The 22,209-nt window shown below is 30.9% G+C and overlaps 1 protein-coding gene and 1 non-coding gene across 2 annotated transcripts in view; one reads left to right on the top strand and one right to left on the bottom strand.

The window, feature by feature from the left end:
* The window catches only part of LOC114330202 (F-box only protein 42), a 32,777-nt gene extending 12,110 nt beyond the window's left edge, over nucleotides 1-20,667 (bottom strand). Inside the window, exons 1-4 of the mRNA XM_028279526.2 lie at nucleotides 20,391-20,667; nucleotides 16,625-16,780; nucleotides 15,462-15,887; nucleotides 8,769-9,238 (exon numbers count right to left, since the gene is read on the bottom strand). Of these exons, the coding sequence (XP_028135327.2) occupies nucleotides 8,769-9,238; nucleotides 15,462-15,887; nucleotides 16,625-16,780; nucleotides 20,391-20,511 (1,173 nt within the window). The 5' untranslated portion in view covers nucleotides 20,512-20,667. The remainder of the gene's footprint in view (nucleotides 1-8,768; nucleotides 9,239-15,461; nucleotides 15,888-16,624; nucleotides 16,781-20,390) is intronic.
* Nucleotides 14,128-14,199, top strand: Trnas-gga (transfer RNA serine (anticodon GGA)). Its single transcript has one exon. It is a non-coding gene; the product is annotated as a tRNA-Ser (tRNA).
* Nucleotides 20,668-22,209: the final 1,542 nt, after the last annotated feature.

The raw sequence follows: 22,209 nt of genomic DNA on the forward strand, positions 1-22,209 counted from the left end.
AAATGTATAGATACTTACGTAATAAAAAATAGATATTGTACAGGGCGTCAATAAGTTATATTTCATGAATGAAATACCATGACGTCACTTTTACTTTTCCTCCCTAGGGAGGAAAAATATTTTCCTCCCTAGGGAGGAAAAGTACAACTTTGCTCCCTACAATCAGGTCCGGAAAAGTATACTTTCGGTAGAGGTAGGTGGAAAAGTTATTTACCAGCAATTTTAATTAATAATATAGATATGCAAAGTCCGCTTTTTTCTAAACAAAATGACGCCAGAAAATCGTGTTTTTTTCAATTTTTGCTCTATAACTCCAAAGATTTTAATTTTACATCAAAAACACTCAAATATAAATTCACCGTAATTAAATTCTGCATAGAGACATGTTTTTCCCGATTTACTTCGACGAAAATTTTCCCCGGAAAATGCGGGTTTTTCCAACAAAATCTTTAATTTTCAACTAAAATTTTAGATCAGTAATTGTTTATCAATAATTAAATAACTTGGTAATATAAAATCTCTTTTCGTATAGATTATAATTCCAGAAGCCGATGGAAATTGAATGAACGTTTAGCAACAATTGAATTGTTAATTTAGACCAGGAACCAAAGCTTTTCACCTCGGAATTTTTACAGAATGGATCGATTTGCTTGAAAACTTGAGAATAAGTAGTGGAAAGTCCAGAGATCAAAATCTATATGATGCCGAAAGGCGCTTTTACCATGGGGGTGGATGCCACCCCATCTCGGGGGTGTAAATTTTTAATTATATTTTGACCGCAAAAGTTGATAAAAACGTTCATTCTAAGCAAAAAATGTTCTATTCTTTTTCTCATGAACATCTTTCAGTGCGTCACAGTTTTTCGATTTCTCTCTAACGCATTAAATTGTATGTGACAGAAAAAAAGGCACGTCTTTGAATACTTTGGTAATTATTCTAGTTCGGTGATTATTCTAGTTGTCGATAGATGGCACCATAATCAAAAAAGAATTATTTATTAAATAAAATAATAATATTATCAATATAATCTGTACAATTTATAAGACTATACAAATGAAAGAAAATACCATTTTATAAATGCAATAGACACAATTGATTTGGTTTTATTCCAAATTGAAAATAAAATTTGACAACTGTCAGATTTAACAAAAATGTCACGTTAGAATAAATGTCATAAATGTGTATTATCACGGACTAACCTTTTTTTCTATAATTTGTGACGCACTGAAAAATGTTCATGAAAAGGAGAATATACATTTTTTTGATAAAATTAATATTTTTCGATTTATTCGCTATTGAAAGTGTTAGTTTTATGTCGAAAAAATCAATGTTTTTCGATATATACTCATTTACATTTCACTCAATGTTTGCCCTAGAAAAAATTTTTTTAAACCATATTCTTGGGAATTAAATAATCTACAATTTCATATTTAAACATTTTTTCGTATCTCTGATGCTAATCTTTCTATTCTGAAGAAAATGCCATTTTTTACCAAACTACAAAAATTCGTTATTCGCTTTTAACTCCATTTTTTTTTTAAAACTAATCATTCCAAGCTAATCAAACTTCTGGAATCTATTAATAGTACATAGATAAAGAAGAACGAATAAGGTCAATGACTAAAAATACCGCCAACTTGCATTATTATGCTTGAAATTAGATTTCTCCTTTTTTTTTTCAAAAAAATATATTGATTTTTTAACCGTAACTTTTTTGTCTATCTTAGAAAGTTTTTTAAAAAAGAATTTTGTAGGTTTTTAGAAGGTCTATAAGGCTGTTAAAACTAAATCTTTTTAAAATCCTCAGTCACAAAATGAGGTGACTTTGAAAGGGTTGGTAAAGGTGGTTTTTGTATGTTATTACGAGTTTAATTAGTGGCAATAGCCCACTCAATTTTTGCCGCAGAAAAAATTTTTGTAAAGCGAGTTCTTGGGAATTAAATAAGCTTCAATTTCTTATTTAAACATTTTATCGTATCTATGACGCTAATCTTTCTATTCTGAAAAAAAGGGCATTTTCTACCAAACTACAAAAATTGGTTATTCGCTTTAAACTCCATTTTTTTTAAAACTAATTATTATAAGCCGGCCAAACTTCTAGAACCTATTACTAAAACATAAATAAAGAAGACCAAATAAGGCCAATGACAAATTTTAATTAGGGTGGTGATTAGGGGGTTTTGTCTGATCACTTTTTCGCTGAAAAAAATAGGAAGTGACATTCTTTTCATTATAAGTCACTTAATTTTTGAGCTAGAGACTTTTTTTATTTCTGAGGACAGATATTATTAAATATTTTAAATTAGTTTAAACAAGTTATCCTCGAAAAATCCATAGTGTTCCCGTCTTTTGATTGTGAAACTACAATATTTAGCATTTGACGAAGAAGACCTAACATAAAATAAAGTATAGCTTATATAGGTCTTGAAGAATATTTAAAAAAAGGGTTTTGTTTATTTTTTCAAAAGGTACATTTTTGTTAAGCAAAGTTGTTTTGAAAAAACGAAAATTTTTGGAGTTATTAGCAGAAAACTGATTAAAAACATTGATTTTTTTTTTATATAAAACTAACATTTGTCATAGCGAATAAATCGAAAACTATTAATTTTATCAAAAAAATGTATAGAAAGTTTTTTACTTAGAATGAATGGTTTTACCAACTTCTGTGATCAAAATATATTAAAAAATTTCCACCCCCCAGATGTGGTGGCAAGCACCCCCATGGTAAAAGCGCTTTTCGTATAGATTTTGATCCTTGGACTATCCACTACTTATTCTTACATTTTCAAGCAAATCGATCCATTCTGTAAAAATTGCGAGGTTTTGTCGTATTTTAAGCTTCCTTACTTAGACTAATTAAAAATTTACGGTCGCTATAATAACCACAATAATTATGATACATAAGAATAACGATCTATCTAATGTAATTTACAGAATTGAAATTGGACTATTTAATCGGCCTCAGGAATATTTTAAAATTATAAACAATTTTTTGGCATATAAACAAATAGAATATCTCAGGAAATATTAAATTAAATTAAATGACGAAAACGGTATTGGAAAAAAAGCGCCAGGACGCTTCTTTTAAAAGAAAAAAACGTTAATTGTGATGAGTGGTTCCTGAGATACAACCGGTCAAAGTTGACCTTCATTTACGACAAAGATATAAACAGTAGGATCATAAACATAATTTTTAAACCATCACCTTTTTATTTTTGTCCTCTTTCTCCACACCAATTTTCATATCTTCAAAATATTCATAACATATATTATTATAATAAAAACTATCGATATTACGAGTGAAAATTGGCAAAAATCGCAAAATTCCAATCAAAAATTAGATTGGAGAAAATGTAATCTCAAAGTTCAAAATCGGTATACGATAAAAAAATGCATTTTCTCGGCTTCCCATAGAGCAATTTTCTTCATTCTTTTTTTGTTCCATAGTAACTCGAGTAGAGCCATCAAACTAACGCATTATTAAATGCCAAACTGGCTTTTGTTTTGTTATAATAAATTAATTTATTTATAAGAAAAGAAAACTTCATATTTTTTCCAGTTGTAGACTTTTTTAGATAAACTTACTACAAGTGTACCTTTTAACGTTACAAACATAAATATTCTCATTTGAAAGCTGTATAATTATTTAAACAATCTTTATTTAAACAAATTAAATATTTTGTTATAATAAATAAATTAATCTATTATTATATATATTATGTATATATGTATATATATATATATTATATATGTATATATATTATATACAAAACAAAACCAAGTTTGACATTTAATAATGCGTTAGTTTGATGGCTCTATTCGAGTTACTAGGGAACAAAAAAGAATAAAGAAAATTGCTCCATGGGAAGCCGAGAAAATGAATTTTTTTTAAGGTATACCGATTTTGAACTTTGAGATTACATTTTCTCCAACCTAATTTTTTATTGGAATTTTGCGATTTTTGTCAATTTTCACTCGTAATATCGATAGTTTTTACTATAATATTATATGTTATTGAGTATTTTAAAGATATGAAAATTGGTGTGGAGAAAGAGGACAAAAATAAAAAGGTGATGGTTTGAAAATTATGATCCTATTGTTTATATCTTTGCCGTAAATGCCAGTTAACTTTGACCGGTTGTATCTCAGGAACCACTTATCACAATTAAACGTTTTTTCTTTTAAAAGAAGCGTCCTGTCGCTTTTTTTCCAATACCGTTTTCATGATTTAATATAATTTAATATTTTCCGAGATATTCTATTTATTTTCAAGCCAAAAAAGTGTTTATAATTTTAAAATATTTTTAAAAAAATTTTAATTAACAATTCAGTTGGATGTAGTTCTGCATAAAGGAACCAACCCACATTTTGTCAGTTTAGAGATAATGAAGTTTTCGATTATAAAAATTAGTATTCTATAAAATGCAAAACAGAACCAACCTATTTATGTACATAGTCACGCCATATGTAGGATAGTACCCTTACGTATACAGTAAAACGCGGTTACAGAATTCTGCATAAAGGAACCAAACGGGTTGGTTCCTTTACGCAAATTCCATACCTGATTATTCTATTGTTGTTTCCGGTTGTGTTTACATAAACCGTTATCTTTCAGTTACATTTTAAGTGTAAACATAGGCATAGAAAAGGCAGTAAAGTTGCAGCAGAGAATCTGCTATGCGATTACATAAATACATATCATAAAAAGCTGTCGTAAAAAAATCCCTTACAGTTTACGAAAATGCAAAAGGAAAATTTTTTTGAAACCAAAGATGCAGAAAAGCTTATTACCAACCGCAAAGTAGATTCATCTGGAGAAAAAAATTAATTGGCTTCATTTGAAAGAAATAAACATTTATAAAGACAAATCATTTGAATTATTTATGTCAAAAACACACAGGGAAGACTATGTTCTAGTAGGCATTTCAAAGAAATCAAAAGCCAGACCTTGTTTAGATAACACAAGGAATATCTTTTCGCCATCGCTAACTCAACTGTGGCCTACAGGCAAACCAATATCGCCCAAAAAGCTTGAAGACATCTCTACTAAGTCTTATTCCTGAAGACGTTAAGCACCACTATACTACTCTGACAAGTGATACCAATGTCGAAAATTATCTTGATGGTTACGACACTAATTTAGATTTTAAAGGATAATACATGTAGTTTATTTGATAAATAAAATATTTTGCCTTCGAAAGTGTTATTTTTTATCCATATTGAATAAATATCAGAGTGGTTCCAATATTAAAATTTTATAATCCAGATATTCACATTATGCAAAAAGGAACCAAGCCACATAACAAAAACAAAATAACATTTTTTATAATATGGTCATTAAATTATCTTAGATTTACACCAAGAAATTAGTTTTACCTATAAATGAACGCTTAAATGATTCAAACTGCTCTACTACATTTTTTGCAATTGAAATACATAAAACCTGTCGTAGCTCATTTTCATATATTTTGGGTTAGTTCTTTTATGCATAACTACATCCAATTGTTTCTAAACTGTTAATTCAATTTCCATCGGATTCTGGAATTATAATCTATACGAAACCAGCTTTTATATTACCAAGTTATTTAATTATTGATTAACAATTACTTATCTAACATTTTAGTTGAAAATTAAAGATTTTGTTGGAAAAACCCGCATTTTTCGAGGAAAATTTTTGTCGAAGTAAATCGGGAAAAACACGTGTCTATGCAGAATTTAATTACGATGAATTTTTATTTGAGTGTTTTTGGTGTAAAGTTAAAATCTTTCGAGTTATAGAGCAAAAATTGAAAAAAACACGATTTTCGTGCGCCATTTTGTTTATAAAAAAAGTAGTATAAAAAATTTTCGTCGAAGTAGATCGGGAAAAACACGTGTCTATGCAGAATTTAATTACGATGAATTTTTATAAAATTGCTGGTAAATAACTTTTCTCAAAAATGGCCTATTCTCCGATATAATCTGCCCAGACTAATAATATAGATCGTCCCAAACCCTTTTTTCAGTGGGTCACATATTATCGAATTCTCTCTAACGCATTACAGTTAGAAGCGATAGAAAAAACGTACCTCTGTGATTATTATACATTGACCTTAGAAAATTATGTATTCCTTGACGGGTATTTGCATATGAAAACGGATTTATACTTGTAGATGTATAATTGGTTGGCGATTACAATAAGTCCAAATAGATAACCAATCAATGAGGCGAGTAAATATAATTTGACACAAAAATAATCAATAATATGATAAAATGACAATTGTAATTTTTAGGTTAGTATTTTTCAGCGACGTAAATATAAATATTTTATGTCATTGGTATATTCGGACATTGTACAGCGAAATTTGATTTTATATTTATTTATTTTTACACATATTTTAAATATTAATCTTCTGGTAAATATTTGTATAAATATTGATGTTTATACAGGGTGTCTGCGTAACTTGGAACCATATGGGAAACTTTTTTAATATCAATTTTACGAAGAAAAGTTATTCTCTATAAAGTGCTCTGCATAGTCTAAAACCTAAGATGCCATCATCAGATATCAAATTTTGTCAACAGTATACGAGGTATGTCAAAAAATATGAATTTCACTCAAGAGCAAACTACCTTTATATTTCAAAATATCAAAAAATTTTATTATAAAAAGTTATTTGTAAGTAAAAAACCATATTCAAATATGCAATAACAGCCTTCTACTTGAAAAAAAAAAAAATCTGAAATTTTCCTAAATTACCGATTCCGAACATCATTTTTATTTATTAGACATGTAATAAGTCTTTTATTAATAATTTTAGGAAAAAAGTTATTCTTCATAAAAATCTGTGCATGGTCTAAACCAAACCTCAAGATGCAACCATCAGTTATCCAAGTTTGTTAATTTTATACGAGGTGTGTCAAATAATATGAATAGGGAACTTGCACATTTTTTTTGTTATATAATAATGTTCAGTTTTGTTTAAAAATGAGATTTCCAAAATTTCACGCTTCAAAAACTCGTAATAACTTAGAAATACATATTTAAAGTCTTCAGCGGTATAAAATAGTTCATACGACCCGTGACGTCACATAGTTTTACATTAGTTATTATTATGGTTATATTTCGCTGTGTCTAGGTACACTCTAACGTGTACGCAAATAAAAAAGTTAGGTACACGCGAATTAAACTTGATTAAGCCAGTGACTTCATTATTTAACGTGCGCAGTGCGCAGTGACTGTATATTTTGGTACATGCTATTTTGATATGTTTAGTGTTTGTTTGATAGAAAAATACTTGTTAAGGGAAGGGAAGCAGAACTATTTAGATGTTTCAAACTTAATTGTAATAAATCAATGTATATATAAAAGTATATGTTTAGGTTAGCAAAATAAATATATATATTTAGTTGATATGACACGTACAAACTATTGCTAAAATAATTTTTATACGTAAGTTAATTATTATAATCAACTATTCTAAATGGGAAATAAGCCACAATTTAACTAAAAAAATGATTTTATTAATGTTTCGACGTCCAAATCGGATGTCATTGTCAAAATACAAAAATTAGTCAGATTAGATAAATTATTAGAAAAATTTTTTACTAAGCAACACCATTTTTGTTTAATTTAATAATATTTTGTATTTTGACAACGACGTCCAATTTAGACGTCGAAACGTTAATAAAATCATTTTTTGGTTAAATTGTGGCTTAGTTCCCATTTAGAATAGTTGATTACAAAAATGCCACAAGGATAATAGCTTCAGAACAAGTTAATTATTATTGTGAAAGCTTTAGGTCTTCTTTTTATTTTAATCTTTTACGGTAATACATACTATTTCATTTATAACTAAAAAAAAATATATATTAATTTATAGTCTCTTATCTTTTTCGTACTGTTTTAAAATGTTCTTAAACTCATTAAAAGAACTAAATAATTGTCCACACTCCGTAGTTAATTTAAAAACAAATACTAAACAAATAAAAAATAAGAAATCACTGACACTCATAACTTTTTTATTTGCGTACACGGTAACGTATACCTAGACACAACCTTATATTTAGGTATATTCTTCTTCTCCTTCTTTAGTTTATTGGCCTCCACCTACTTGGGTATTTGGCAAGCTCATCGTCGTGGAATAAGTAAAAAATATTTATATTCTAATGAAATTTATCGTATGTCATTGTAATAATATATACAGTTTGTTAAAATTGTAGTTTTATACTGTTTTTGAAGGAAAGGAACGAAGGTTTACTATTGAAAATAAAACCAGTTTGTAAAAGTACGAATTTTTCTATGAATAGTTCAAAGGATCAAAAACACTTGTAACGTCACATAAATGTATTTTCTACTGATGTTTATAACGTCTAATTTAAAATTCTGTTTACTTTATTGGAAAAATGTAAATGTAGAACCAAGTGACGTCACGAAGCGTTTTGGACCACCTGTTTTAATTTGAATTTTTAATCGTCTTTAGGGGCCAAACGAAAGACAAACAAAAGACAAACAAAACTTTTTCATCTTTGATACATGTTTTAAATTATATTGTGTTGTGATTTATAACATTTTTTTCGAATTTAAAAATTTATGCAAGTTCCCTATTTAGAAAGAATTAATATTAATATAAATATTCTGACAACTGTCAGATTTAACTAAGATGTGATGCAATGATTTGCAACATTGCTTAAATCCTATGAGACGTCCAAATTAATGATGCACTGTAACAGGTAATTAAAAAGGGTTTGGGACGAACTGTAATAATTTTTACGTGAGGATTACTCACCCTTAATTTGCTGCTAGAGCTCGCAACATTATATTCACCATCTTCGACTTCCCTCTTCTGATTCCTCAACGTTCCTCTCCGTCCATTAACGTTTTCGTCCCTATCGGTGGCCCTATTGGCCAAGTCAATCCTAGACAACCGACTATCTTCCGGAGCGGTTCTACCGCTGTCCAAGTTCCACGTAGTCTTAGGGTAGTAGGCTATATGGCATTTGTCGGACTCTTTTATTCTATTTAAAACTACTATTTTATCCCCAATCTTACATCCTGGGTTGCTCCATATATTGTTGGGTTCATTATTTTTGCCTAAGATCTCAACTTTCTTCCATTTCCACACATCTCCCGTCATATTTAATATCCAACAATCGTAATGTTGGATTGCCGGGCCCCCGGAGCCCCCCAATATCAGTAAATTTTCATCGTCTATTATCACTTGTGTCTGTCCGAATCTTCCGTTTGGTTTCGGCCCACCTTAAAATAAAAATTATAAAAATATATATTTTGTCACTGAAAAGGTCATCTTATGCTACCTAATATCCGTTTTTGTAGTCCTACGTTCGAAATTTGTAAGATGTAGACAGTTTCAAACGTTGGACTACAAAAATGTCCCATGAATTTTTTCGGACTGAACTTCTAATTGATTATTTTACCCTTTCATTAAACTCTCATGCAAAAATCAGACTGCTAGTTATCACCAATATAATGGTAGGAGAGCAAAGTATGCTAAATGTGCAGTCACTCGAGCGTTATGGGGATCTATTGGTTTGTGAAGAGTAGGTCATAAACCAAATAAAAGAATGTGTGTGTACTTTGTACGCACGTAAGAAGTTATTCTTCTATTATATAATTTTAACGAAGTAAATATACTTAACAGGTTATTTGTATTCTATTCAAATATTAAACTAACTTTCTTATCTACCACTTTCAAAAATTTTTTATTAAAACAACCAAAAATAAAAAAATGAATCGTCCAGGATTGGAACCCGGGACCTTTCGATCTCTGACCGAACGCTCAACAACTAGACCACCGAGTCTCCTTTAATTGACACGTAAGTTTCGGATATAATTACACAACACGGTGACAAATAGATTCAGTGCTATCGTGATAAAAATGTTATACCTACATATTTTATTATCTTACTACAGAAGAAGAGAAATTCAAAGACACAAAAATTATAATAAATAATACATTTACTAAAAACACTAATATATTATTTTAATGACTTATTTGCGCTGATACAGATACTATCTTGAAAGATTAGAAACGAACTACATACTGACTGTGTGCGCATGCGCCCAGATTTATGAAAAATTTTACTCTCAATCGCGCCTAAAGAAGAATAACTTCAAAAAGGTTAAGTAAAGTTTTCCATTTTAGTGGGGACTTTCAATCATAAACTTGTCCGAATGACACCAGTGGCGACGCGTGACTTTTTCTAAAGTGTTACCAAAACCAGATGCAAAAAATCTTATTTAAAAAAATTAAGATGTGGCTAAATGTATATACATATAGCTTCAATAATATCATTTTGTATATCACTTGAAACTCTCGAAAAAACAGTTGATGTTTCTAGATGTTGGCAAAATTTTTGATCTTTTTTGGCAATTAATGTTAACAATTCCCTGTAATTGCCTCGAATGTCAGAGCCGTCGCCCTCAAAATGACCACGAAACGCTAATTCTTGTTCGGCCAAAAAACATACGGTACATATCTATTATAAGTGAGCTAAGGATATACGAGTACCTATCTATTTTTTTAACAAACTCATTATGTTTAGCAATATTTGCTTTAAATGCTTGGTTAAGAGAACTTTTGATTTTTGTTTTGCCAAACTGAATCAAATTGGGTATACATCTTACATGTAGGTAACGGAGAAATTTCATGTCTCTTTTTTAAAACTCTAAAACTATTTAAACCGTGAACCTGGTCCACCGATTTTTCTGTAAAAACCAGAAGACATGGCCAACAATACGGTCTATTTTTCTTGCAATCACATAACCAAGGATTTTCACTGTACCAACTAAATTTAAAATATCGAGCTAATTTTTTAAATTCCTTTTTTAAATTGTTTAAAATAGGTCTTTCATTTTCAATAATCTCATTTTATTTTTCAATCAGAATTACTTTTCAAGTAGTTGATAGATTACGCAGCGACACTCATCCATGGTGAACTGCACGCACACTTTTTATTATAGGTACTGTTAGCAAATTTAAATCTGGTATACTGATATACACACCGCGCTTACGCCCATCGCTCCTTCAAAATTTTCACACTAGCCGGTCCCGAGCCGCCCGAGCGACAGCGAGATGATAGACTAAGAGCCGCTATAGGTGAAATTTCTTAATCATTTTAGGCACGATGGGACCCTATAACTTAAATAGTAGAATCTAAAAGAAAACGTTTGAACACTGTGCCGTCACTTTTCAGTGGCACATGCGTCGACAGTGGCGCATCAAACTTTCCACTTATGAACGGGATAAATAAATTAAAAGTTACCCTCCCTTACTAACAGAATTAAATTTTTTTAATTTTTTTAAGTTCTATGTGATTAACACATAGGATTCACCGTAATTTTAACCCACCACCCCCTTCCCCCTGCCCCCAAGCATCAAAAACTTCATTTTTCGTTTTTATTTTTTTTGGTGGAATGCAATTAATTTTAAAATTTCAAAAAATTCACACGCATAGCTGAGACTTTTATAAAACATTCCTATTTTTTATAGACCCATAGGTAGAGTGTACATAACCTCAAAAAATTAAAAGAAATTTTTTTTTTCAAAAAAGCGTATAACTTTTTTTGAGGAATAGCTGCAGGTCTAATTTCTTCTTAATCATATGTGTTTTATCAAACACTACATTTTTAATTTTTTTTCAGATTTTTCCGTAATGCTCCCACCTTCAAAAATTCGAAAAACTGTTTTTTGGGGAGTTTTGGGGGATTTTCCCTATTTTATAGACTTCATAATATATCAAATCAATTTTGTTTTTATAGGTTATATGTAACTTAAAGTAACTGAGTCCTTTAGAATATTTAAAAATCAGAAAAACACGTTCAAACCACCCAAAACCCCCTTAAAAAACAGTTTTTTTGGATTTTTGAAGGTGACCAGCGTTACAAAAAAATCTGAAAAAAATTAAAAATATATCAGCTATCCCCAAACAAAAAGTTATATACCTTTTTCCAAAAAAATTTTTTTTTAATTTTTTGAGGTTATGTACACTTAACCTACAAGTCTATAAAAAATAGACGTCTTTTATAAAAGCCTTAACTATGTGTGTCAATTTTTTGAAATTTTAAAATTGATTGCATCCCATCAAAAAAAAAATAAAATCGAAAGATAAAGTTTTTGATGGTGGGGGCAGGGAGAAGGGGGTGGTTGGTTAAAATTACGATGAATCTTATGTCTTAATCATATAGAACTTAAAAAAATGAAAAAAAAAATAAATTCTGGTAATGAGGGAGGGTATTTTTTAATTTATGTATCCCGTCCATAAGTGGAAAGTTTGATGCGCCACTGTAGACGCATGTGCCACTGAAAAGTGACGGCACAGTGCTCAAACGGTTTCTTTTAGGTTCTACTATTTAAGTTATGGGGTCCCGTCGTGCCTAAAATGATTAAGAAATTTCACCTATAGAGGCTCTTAGTCTATAACCATTCATTGTCACCACAAATGAGACTGGTAACAGAATATAATAAAGTGCAACTGAGTCACATAAACTCGCCAATATTTTCGGGTGTCTGGCTATTTACTGAATTAGGTACTATTAACACATAATATAATAATATATTTCTATTGGTAAAAATAAAATAAAATAATAAATGGAATTATTCATCGTCATAAAATACATATTTATTTGCAAGATTTTTAACTGTTACCAATGGTAATAGTGGTTACATGGACGCTTCGCCAGTGAATGACACGTTTACCATGTTCCACAATTAAGGGGAACGGAGCAAAATGCAAAATTTTGACGCTATTAAAATTTTCAATGTATTCATTTTTTTCGAATCCTGACAAAACTAATAAATATTTTGAAAAATTTAAACGCAGAATGAAAGATTGCATTATTACCGAGGGCCAGAGTTGGGTCGGATACTGAAAAAAAGTATCCGGATACCGGATACGGATACTCACAATGTATCCGGATACTTTTTAAAAAATAACGAATACTTTCATTTAAAAATGTATTCGGATACAAGTATCCGGATATTTTTTTCGGATACTTCCTAGGATACTTTGAAGGATGCTTTTGTCTTTCTCAACTAAAACTCAAATCACAAATGAGCTAACGAAAAACTTTTTCTTCTGTACTCGGTAGAAAAGAATTTGCAGGATGTTTCCTGTAAAAATCAAACGTGTTACTGCCTGAGCTTTTGATATTGAATTTGGCCAGCGTCGGACCAGACGAGTTATCAAATTTTAAACTTTTTAGGGGGTGTACTTATTTGTACTTGTAGGTACACTAAAATAAAATTATAAATATTAAGATGTACTTTATTATAATCCGAAAAATAATTTCTTCTAATTATACAGGGTACAAAAAGGGGTTCTTGAAAAGAGAGATATAGAAAATTTAAAAAATAAATGTAAGTAATTAATTAAACAACGTACTTATGAAGATTTATAACTGATTAGGTAAAAACAAAGCTTCATTAGCTATATAATAATATATTATAACGGTGACGAGTACGAAAAAATGGGATTTAACATATTAGACACATCTGGATTGAAGGAATGGCAGTGTTGTGCCTACGTTAGGTGCATTATCAGCGGGCGATAAATATTTAAAAGTATCCGAATATCAAAGAAAGTATCCGGATGACGGATACTTTAAAATTTGATCACGGATACGGATACCGGATACAAAATTTAAAAAGTATCCGGATACAGCTTTCGGATACATAAAAAGTATCCGGATATTGTATCCGGATACAGAAGTATCCGGATACTACCCAGCTCTGCCGAGGGCCCAAAGGCCCTGAAAACCTTTTTAATGTTTATTTTAATAAGTTACAGGGGTGAAAATAAAAGAGAAAATTGAGTGTGATTTTTAATTGCAAATATTTCATTCAAAAGAAACTTTTTGAAGTTATACTTCTTTAGGCGCGATTAGGAGTGAATTTTAGGAGTACCTATGGAGTTCGTTGCTAAATCTTTTAAGTTATGTATGTATCAGTCCAAAAAGGGTGTGGAAAGAATATATTAGTATTTTTAGTAAACATATTTATTATAATTTTTGTGTCTTTGGATTTGTCTTCCTCGGGAATAAGATAGTAAGTAAAATTTAAGGTATTTTATACTTCACTTGATCTATTTGTCACTATGTCTGGAAATCTTGTAATGCGTAAAAACAAAGGGAGTATAGCTCAGTGGTAGAGCGTTCGACTGGAGATCGAGAGGTCCCCGGTTCGAATCCGTGTGTTTTCTAATTTTTTTGAAGTTATACTTCTTTAGGCGCGATTGAGAAAAAAATTTCATAATTCTGCGCGCATGCGCACACAGACAGTATTCCGTTTAGTTGCTGAATCTTTCAAGTTTTGTATAAATATATCAGTGCAAGAAAAGGTATGAAAAGAATATATTAGTGTTTTTAGTAAATGTATTATTTATTATAATTTTTGTGTCTTTGGATTTGTCTTCATCGGGAATAAGATATTTTATAATAATAGTAAGTATATTTAAAGTATTTTTGTATTAAATTTGTCAGTATGTATGAGAAATCCTGTAACCTGTCAAAGCAAAAGGGGTATAGCGCAGTGGTATAGTGTGTGATCGGAGATCAAGAGGTCTCGGGTTCAAATCCCAGACGATTCATATTTTTTTTTTATATTTTTGGTATCGTTTTAATAACAACGTTTAAATTTAATAAAAATTTAAAAGTGCTAGATAAAGAAAGTTAGTTTAGTATTTAAATAAAATACAAATAACCTATTTTCGTTGAAATCATAATAATAGAAGTATAACTTCTTACGTGCGTACAAAGTACACACACATTCTTTTTTATTTTTGGTATTGTTTTAATAAACATTTTTGGAAAGTAGGAAGTAAAAATTAGTTTAATCTTTAAATAAAATACAAATAACCTGTTGAAAGTATATTTATTACGATGAAATCATATAATAGAAGTATAACTTCTTACGTGCGTACAAAATACACACACATTCTTTTTTATTTATTCTAAGGGACTTTCAGCCCTCGGTAATACTTTATTAATACAGTCTTTCATTATGCGTTTAAATTTTTCAAAAATACTTATTAGTTTTCTCAGAATTCGAAAAAAATGAACATATTTAAAACACATTGAAATTTTTTTTTGCATTTTGCTCCGTTCCCCTTAAAGCTTCCCCTGTTCCAGTGTTCATATACATCAAAGTTTGTCCGACTCGACACTGTTAACACGTTGACGAACAGTGCGTCAAATGTACAAGTGCAAGTGTTGTGATACTATATGTATAGAATGCGTATATGTATAATATGTATAAATGACACTATGTGTATAGTAGAATAGGGAAACATGCAACGTCTATAGACGTTGTGTCACATTCCATCAATGGAAATTAGACGTCTATAGATGTTCTGTCCGTCAACGTGTTAAGCTATGAACAAATTTTCAGCTTGCTATTAATAATTTTTTTTTGGTACACGGATCCAAGACTATAATATGTATTATGTATTAGGTTAATACTCACTCTCAATCTGCTGTTTATGCCAATTCCACGTAGTCAAATTCACCCTCCAGACATCATTCGACTTTTCACAATGTACAGCATTGCAAGGCTTTTGCAGACCGCCAAACACGACCATCCAATCTCCTATAATAGACGCCGAATGTCCGGCTATGGGAGGAGGAGTATTCAAAGATGTGACCGAGTTCCAACGGTTTGCCTTGATGTCGTAAATGTGGAGTTCGTTGAATAAATGCCAGCTCTGGTACAATGGGTACGAAGGGGGGTAGGCCCAGCCGCCGAACAGGATGAGCATGTCTTTGTGGCGAATCATTGAGCTGCAAGCTTTCGGAGAGGGGTAGGTGCCAGTAGCCAGGGGGCGGATCCATCTTCGTTTGGATAAATCTAAGCGCCAGAGATCGTTGAATGTTGTCATTGCACAAGTACAGCCTGGAAATCGTAATTCATTTAATTGGGTAGAAAAATGCCACTTAAATGGGTAGAAAATATTTTTCTATAGCAAGTAGAATGAAAACAGTAAAATAATATATTTTATCAGAGGCAACTCCCATGTTTTGGAATAAGACCACTGGAAAGCGTGGTACCACTGAAATGGCATCTTGTATCCTTAAATATCTTTAGCTAAACTTTGAAAAATTGAGACCAAGTCAAGAAAGATCTCTAAAGCTGTCATGCAACACTTACTCCCTTACTATTGAGTTCTTTGCCACTGTGAATGAGAAATTCATGACAACAGGACATAGCTTCCTTCCCTGTGATAGGAATTTTGCCATTATTGAAATAGCAAAAAATCCAAAAAAGTATACAGCACAAAAGACGGAAAACATAACACATTATGAAATAAATAGAGATGAAACTAAGAGGTGGGAAATTATCAATAGAAACCTATAAATTTACATTATATTGACAGTTTCCCACCTTTAGACGTATGTCAGAAAAAAATTAAATGTTTAAAATGATAATATTTTAACTAAATGAAAAAGTACAACAGTTTTTACTGAAAAATAACATCATTTTGATAGAAATGAGAACCTTTTACAAAAAAATATCACTACAAATACACTAAAATCAGTTTTTTGTTTCCTGAAATATTTTTATTTTGACACTTGCAATGTTGTTCAACGGTAAAACCTTTTCATTTGTATCAAAAAAATTATAATACTCACCTCCAAAAACAAACATAGAATTATCATGGACGACAGCTGTATGTGAATATCTTTTAGATATTGTTGGAGCCATTTCAGCAGGTGTTAAACGTTCCCACCTTACATCAAACTCACAAATTGCCCTATACAGATTTCTCTGCTTCTGCTTGACCACATCTATAAAATACACGACATTTATATTAACATTTTAATCACACGATTTAGTTATTGTATACAGTATACACATTGGGAAACAATGACCAATTTTCTGACCATGTCTTTCCATTGTCTGTGACCATTTCTAATTTACTTTCCCTAATACATGATGATGATGATGATATCAGTGAAACATGTAACAAATGGAACAAGGTTGATAGACTTTGCAGCATCCCACAACCTACTAATAAAATCAACAATGTTCGAACACAAGAAGATACACAAATAAATGTGGGTCTCCAACTACAGCGTCACAAGAATCCAATTGATCATTTTCTATTGAATCTCAGGAGGGGTAGTAACTGCTTAGATGTAAGAAGCGTGGATGGAGATATGGATCATTTTTTGTTATAAACGAAGGTAAGAACAAGAATAGGGTAGCAAAAGATCTCCAAGAATATACCAATATTATTACGGAATAGCAAAGTTCTGCGGGATGAGACAGAGCAGAAATTTCAAAAGGCTAACACAGATAGGAGATTATACATACATAGACTCCGCTTGGAACAACATGAAATTAACTTTGACAAGCATATCAGATGAAATACTAGGACGCGAAACTTTTTTCAAAAACGACAATGGACAGCTTATTATTGATGACAAGGGTATCCTAAACACCTTTTTTTTTTTGGAGGAGGAATTCTTCATAAGACCGTCAGAGTAGACTGCAGCACCCTAAAGCTGGTGTTCTGCCCTTTACCCTGGTGTGTGGGATTCAGTCCGCTTGCCTGATTCAGACACCCGTAAAGCCGAGCGAATCAATCGTGAAAACACAACTGCTTACCCACTAAAACCCCTCATTCCAGCCGTGGACACCCGGTACATATTTTTAACAAACATTACTTCGGATGCCCGCTGTTGACCCTATCTCTACTCCATGTCGGTGGAGCCGACTGTGAGGAGTAGTTATTCTTTTAATTTGTTCCAGAAATAAAGCATTGAGTGCTGTGTACAAAAGAAAAGTATATGAAAAAAAGAATGTGTGTGTACTTTGTACGCACGTAAGAAGTTATACTTCTATTATATAATTTAAACGAAATAAATATACTTAACAGTTACAATACCAAAAATTAACAATAATTACCAAAAATTAACCAAAATTTAACAATACCAAAAATAAAAAAAATGAATATGAATGCGGTCCAATGCTATACCAACTGAGCTATCAAGCCCCGTGCTATTGACGTGTCGGATACAATTACACATCACGGTGACCCATAGATCAAAGTGAAGTATAAAAATAGATATTTTATTATCTTACGCCTGAGGAAGACAAATCCAAAGACACAAAAATTATAATAAATAATACATTTACTAAGAACACTAATATATTCTGTTAATGACTTATTTGCGCTGATACATACATAATTTGAAAGATTAGCAACGACCTACATATTGCCTGTGTGCGCATGCGCCAGGAAATTATAAAATTTCACCCTCGATCGTAAAGAAGTATAACTTCAAAAAGTTAAAATAAATAAAAAGAAGCATAAATGTACAGCTGGTTCCAAAAAAAACTGATACGACTCTTAAAGCGTATTTTGTAGAAAATTGAGCAGTGTACTTTCTTCTTCTTCTTCTTTTTGTTTTTGGTCTCGCTGCAAGGCAATTACCAGCACGATTTATAGGCGATCTTGATGTAGTCTGGCTCTAAGCCATATCAAAATCGCTGATTATGTTCTTGTAAAAAGCTTTTGATGAGGTGTGATATAATGAATATGAGTTTAATTACAGTCGGAAAAATGAAAGAATACCCATGAATGAACATATAAAACACGCTGTATTTTCCTGTCACCGTGTCACAAAGAAAATTGTCCAGTGCAAGTACATGAAACAATAAATATTACATGTACTTGTGCTGACCAGTTTTTTGTGTGACACGGTGACAGGAAAATACAGTGTGTTTTATATGTTCGTTCATGGGTATTCTTTCATTTTTCCTACTGTATATTTAATTTATTATATTTTAAAGGATAAATACTTATTATTTACATACTGTCACTGTTACTGCCAAATCTTAAAATTGGTCAGATAACTTCAACCTCAAAAAATGGCTGTTTGTTTGTTTATTTTATTATTTGTCTGTCATAATAAATATAATATAATGTCAGACCAATCATACACTGCTCAAAATGATCAAATCACTAAGAGTCGTATCAGTTTTTTTAGGAACCAGCTGTACATAACTAAGATACAATGAAATAAGATGAAAATAAGTATTCATAAAACTGTAAAGATCAAAGATGTATAAGTAACAGTGAGTGACAGAAGACATTATTAAGGACATTTTTTATCACTTATTTTACTTATACATCCTAAAAACCTAGAAAGAATACTTCTATCAACTGTTAACCAACCAATCTAGTAGAAATACATCAAACATAGAAGTGTATACAGTTGAAATAGAAGTCCAATACCCGACATAATAATATGAAGAAGTAACACAAGCAATTAAAAAACAAAAATAATAAGGCACCAGGAAGCGATGGTATACCTGTAGTTAGAGTATTCAAAACAAGGAGGTGAAGCTTTGTTCAGATCTACATACATATAAGTAAATCAAGGCATTTCACAAGAAGAAACAATGCCAGACGAATGGAAAGAAGGAGTTACTGTGTCAATGCACAAAAAAGAAAACAAAAGGCTATGTAATAACTACGAGGGAATAACACTCTTAAATACCACCTACAAAGTACTTGCAAACATCCTGGTAGAAAGAACCAAAACATACACAGAAGAAATTGTTGGGGATTATCAATGTGCATTTATACTGGCTACTCTACTATTGACCAGATATTCATAAAAAAAAACAGATAAATGGTGTGAATTTTATCATACGCTTCATCAAATGTTCATGGATTTTAAAAACACATATTTGATAGATTATGAGCTGTAATAATCGAAACAGAGATAGAATAGGACAAAACATCATCAGTGACTTTAACTTTGAGCACGCCAAAGAAATTAAGTATCTTGGAACAACAATAATGGATCACAAGAAATAAATAATAGGATACAAGCCAGCAGCAGATGTCTTTATGCCCTTCAAAATTTTATAAAATCAAAACAACTAACAAGACATACAAAGATACAACTAAATAAAACACTCATATGACCTGTAGTTATGTATGGTAGCAAAACAGGGACGATAAAAAAGAGAAATGAAGGACTACTACATATTTGGGAAAGAAAAATCCTAATAAAGATCTTTCGACCTGAGTTTGATGGAGCATCAGGACAATATAGAATAATAACTAACAAAGAGCTTGAAGAGCTATATCCAGATGTTTAGTATTGTTTATATATAAGTGACTTCAGCTGAAAAATACACAGGTTTTGAAAAATATATTGAAAAATCGACATTTTAAAATAAAAATTCATGAAAAATAATAAGGTTTTTCTTAGGTGACGCACTAAATTTTCTCCTGACTCTATAAATCCGGATGTGAATCACATTAATCTTAAAAACACTTGGCAAAAACTCCAAAAAAACTGGAAAAGTCATCAAACTTACGTGTGCGAACAAAGACCTTTTCTAAAAATAATCCCAAAGAAAAATTATTGTACTTACTGAGGACACATCTTCTCCACCTTTTGCTGACCCTCATACAATCGTGGAGATCGTTGTAGGGTGGTATTAGGGAGAGAATAAACTCCAGGACTTCGTCAGGGAGTGAATCCATATAAGCCATATTTGCACACAATGTGAACGTTTCTTTGATTTTAATGAACTGCGAGGCTAAAGGTCTTTCCGAAACTCTTTCTCGTCAAGAACTAAGCGTTTGCGTTTACAGACAAAAATACATGGAATTTATTATATTTGGTTGGATTGGAATGTTAAAAATTTGTTTCCACTTCTAAATGTCATTGTCATGTTGACGTTAAGCTACGACGTACGGACCAAACAAACTTCCACAAAGTTCAGTTCATAGAAGATAGTTTTGATGTAAAAGCTGTGGCTAAAATCCAATAATCGTGAAGTTTTTAGAAAAATAAATAGCTCACGAGTTATTTATCCTTTTCATAAGTTTATCCCTCATTTCTAATACCTCTTCAGATTTCACGTCTTTCAGAAATTCAACTTCTATGTAATTTTCCAGTGTAGTCTTACAAATGAGATGTCCATAAATATGCAGGTACTTCTCTATAGTTGGTATTATCGTAGAATTCTTAAAATCCAAGGAAATTCTAGAACCATTAATTGATTCTAAATTCCTGGTGGGCAATAATAATTTGCCTACAGTTTGAATTGACCTGAAAATGGCGGGATACTTTTTAGACATTATACTGAGGTTTGTATTGAACTTACCTGTAGTTTTCGGCAGTTGAAGATTCAATGAGTTTTTCAATGGGCATGTAAATATAATGAGGAGGCTGTCTATGACACATAATTTAATTCTAAAGAAAGTTTTTTAAATAAATTTGGTAGCATAATGTACAGGTTAGCGCACTCTTCTAACCTGATTTTACATTGGCCTTTACCTGTTATTAATATACAACCACAGATATGATGTTCTTCAAGGTTTGATTCGTAAGCATTTGATTATTGAGTTAATCAACTTGAATTAACTTTTTATTAGGTATATAATTTCCACTGTCCTATTGTTCAATTCAGTTTAATTTGTATCAGAAAAATCTGTTATTTTGAAATTGTTTTCAGAGATTTTATCAAACAAGTTTTTGGTTCTGTAATTCACAATAAATTATTAACTTATATCAGAAACAATTAAAAATTACTTTGTTTTTTCATGTATTTCTATAGTTTTTTTCTTCTGTCAGAGCAAACATATCCACATTACTGACGATCGTCAATTATTATAATTTGTTGCATAATGTCTTGATACCTACTACTTCTGTCGGCTTTTGTCCAAATTTCACTTTAATTTTACTTTTACCTTCTTCTATTTAAAAAAAAAAAATTATTTTTTAAGTAAAAAGATTCCTTGTTATCATATAAATATTGTCCTAACGACACCTACATGAGCCACAACTCGTTTGTATACAAAAACGAGACGCCTGATCTGTACAGCTGCAACTCAACAGTTAGGTTCTAAAACTTATAAAGCGAGAACAATATGTCTTATATTATTGAAATAATTTACCGAAAATTTTGGATCTGGTGGTCATTTAAAAAGCAGTTGAAGTAAGGGGGCGGCATCGAAGTAAGCATAATATTAAAAGACAATTAAAGAATCAGTTTACTACAGAAAACAATTCTGAATTACCCTGTTCCTCGGCAAAATAATTAAAATCTAGCACTCACTGCATGCACCTTGTGGGAATAAAAATTAGGAAAAATAAACCTTACGAAATTAAAAAAAACTTTTTATAAAACAATTGTGTTTAGAGGCTATACAAATATAAAAACTGAACTTGGTTTATTTACTAGT

The sequence above is a fragment of the Diabrotica virgifera genome, chromosome 3, assembly GCF_917563875.1.
Source record: "Diabrotica virgifera virgifera chromosome 3, PGI_DIABVI_V3a".
Lineage (NCBI taxonomy): Eukaryota > Metazoa > Arthropoda > Insecta > Coleoptera > Chrysomelidae > Diabrotica > Diabrotica virgifera.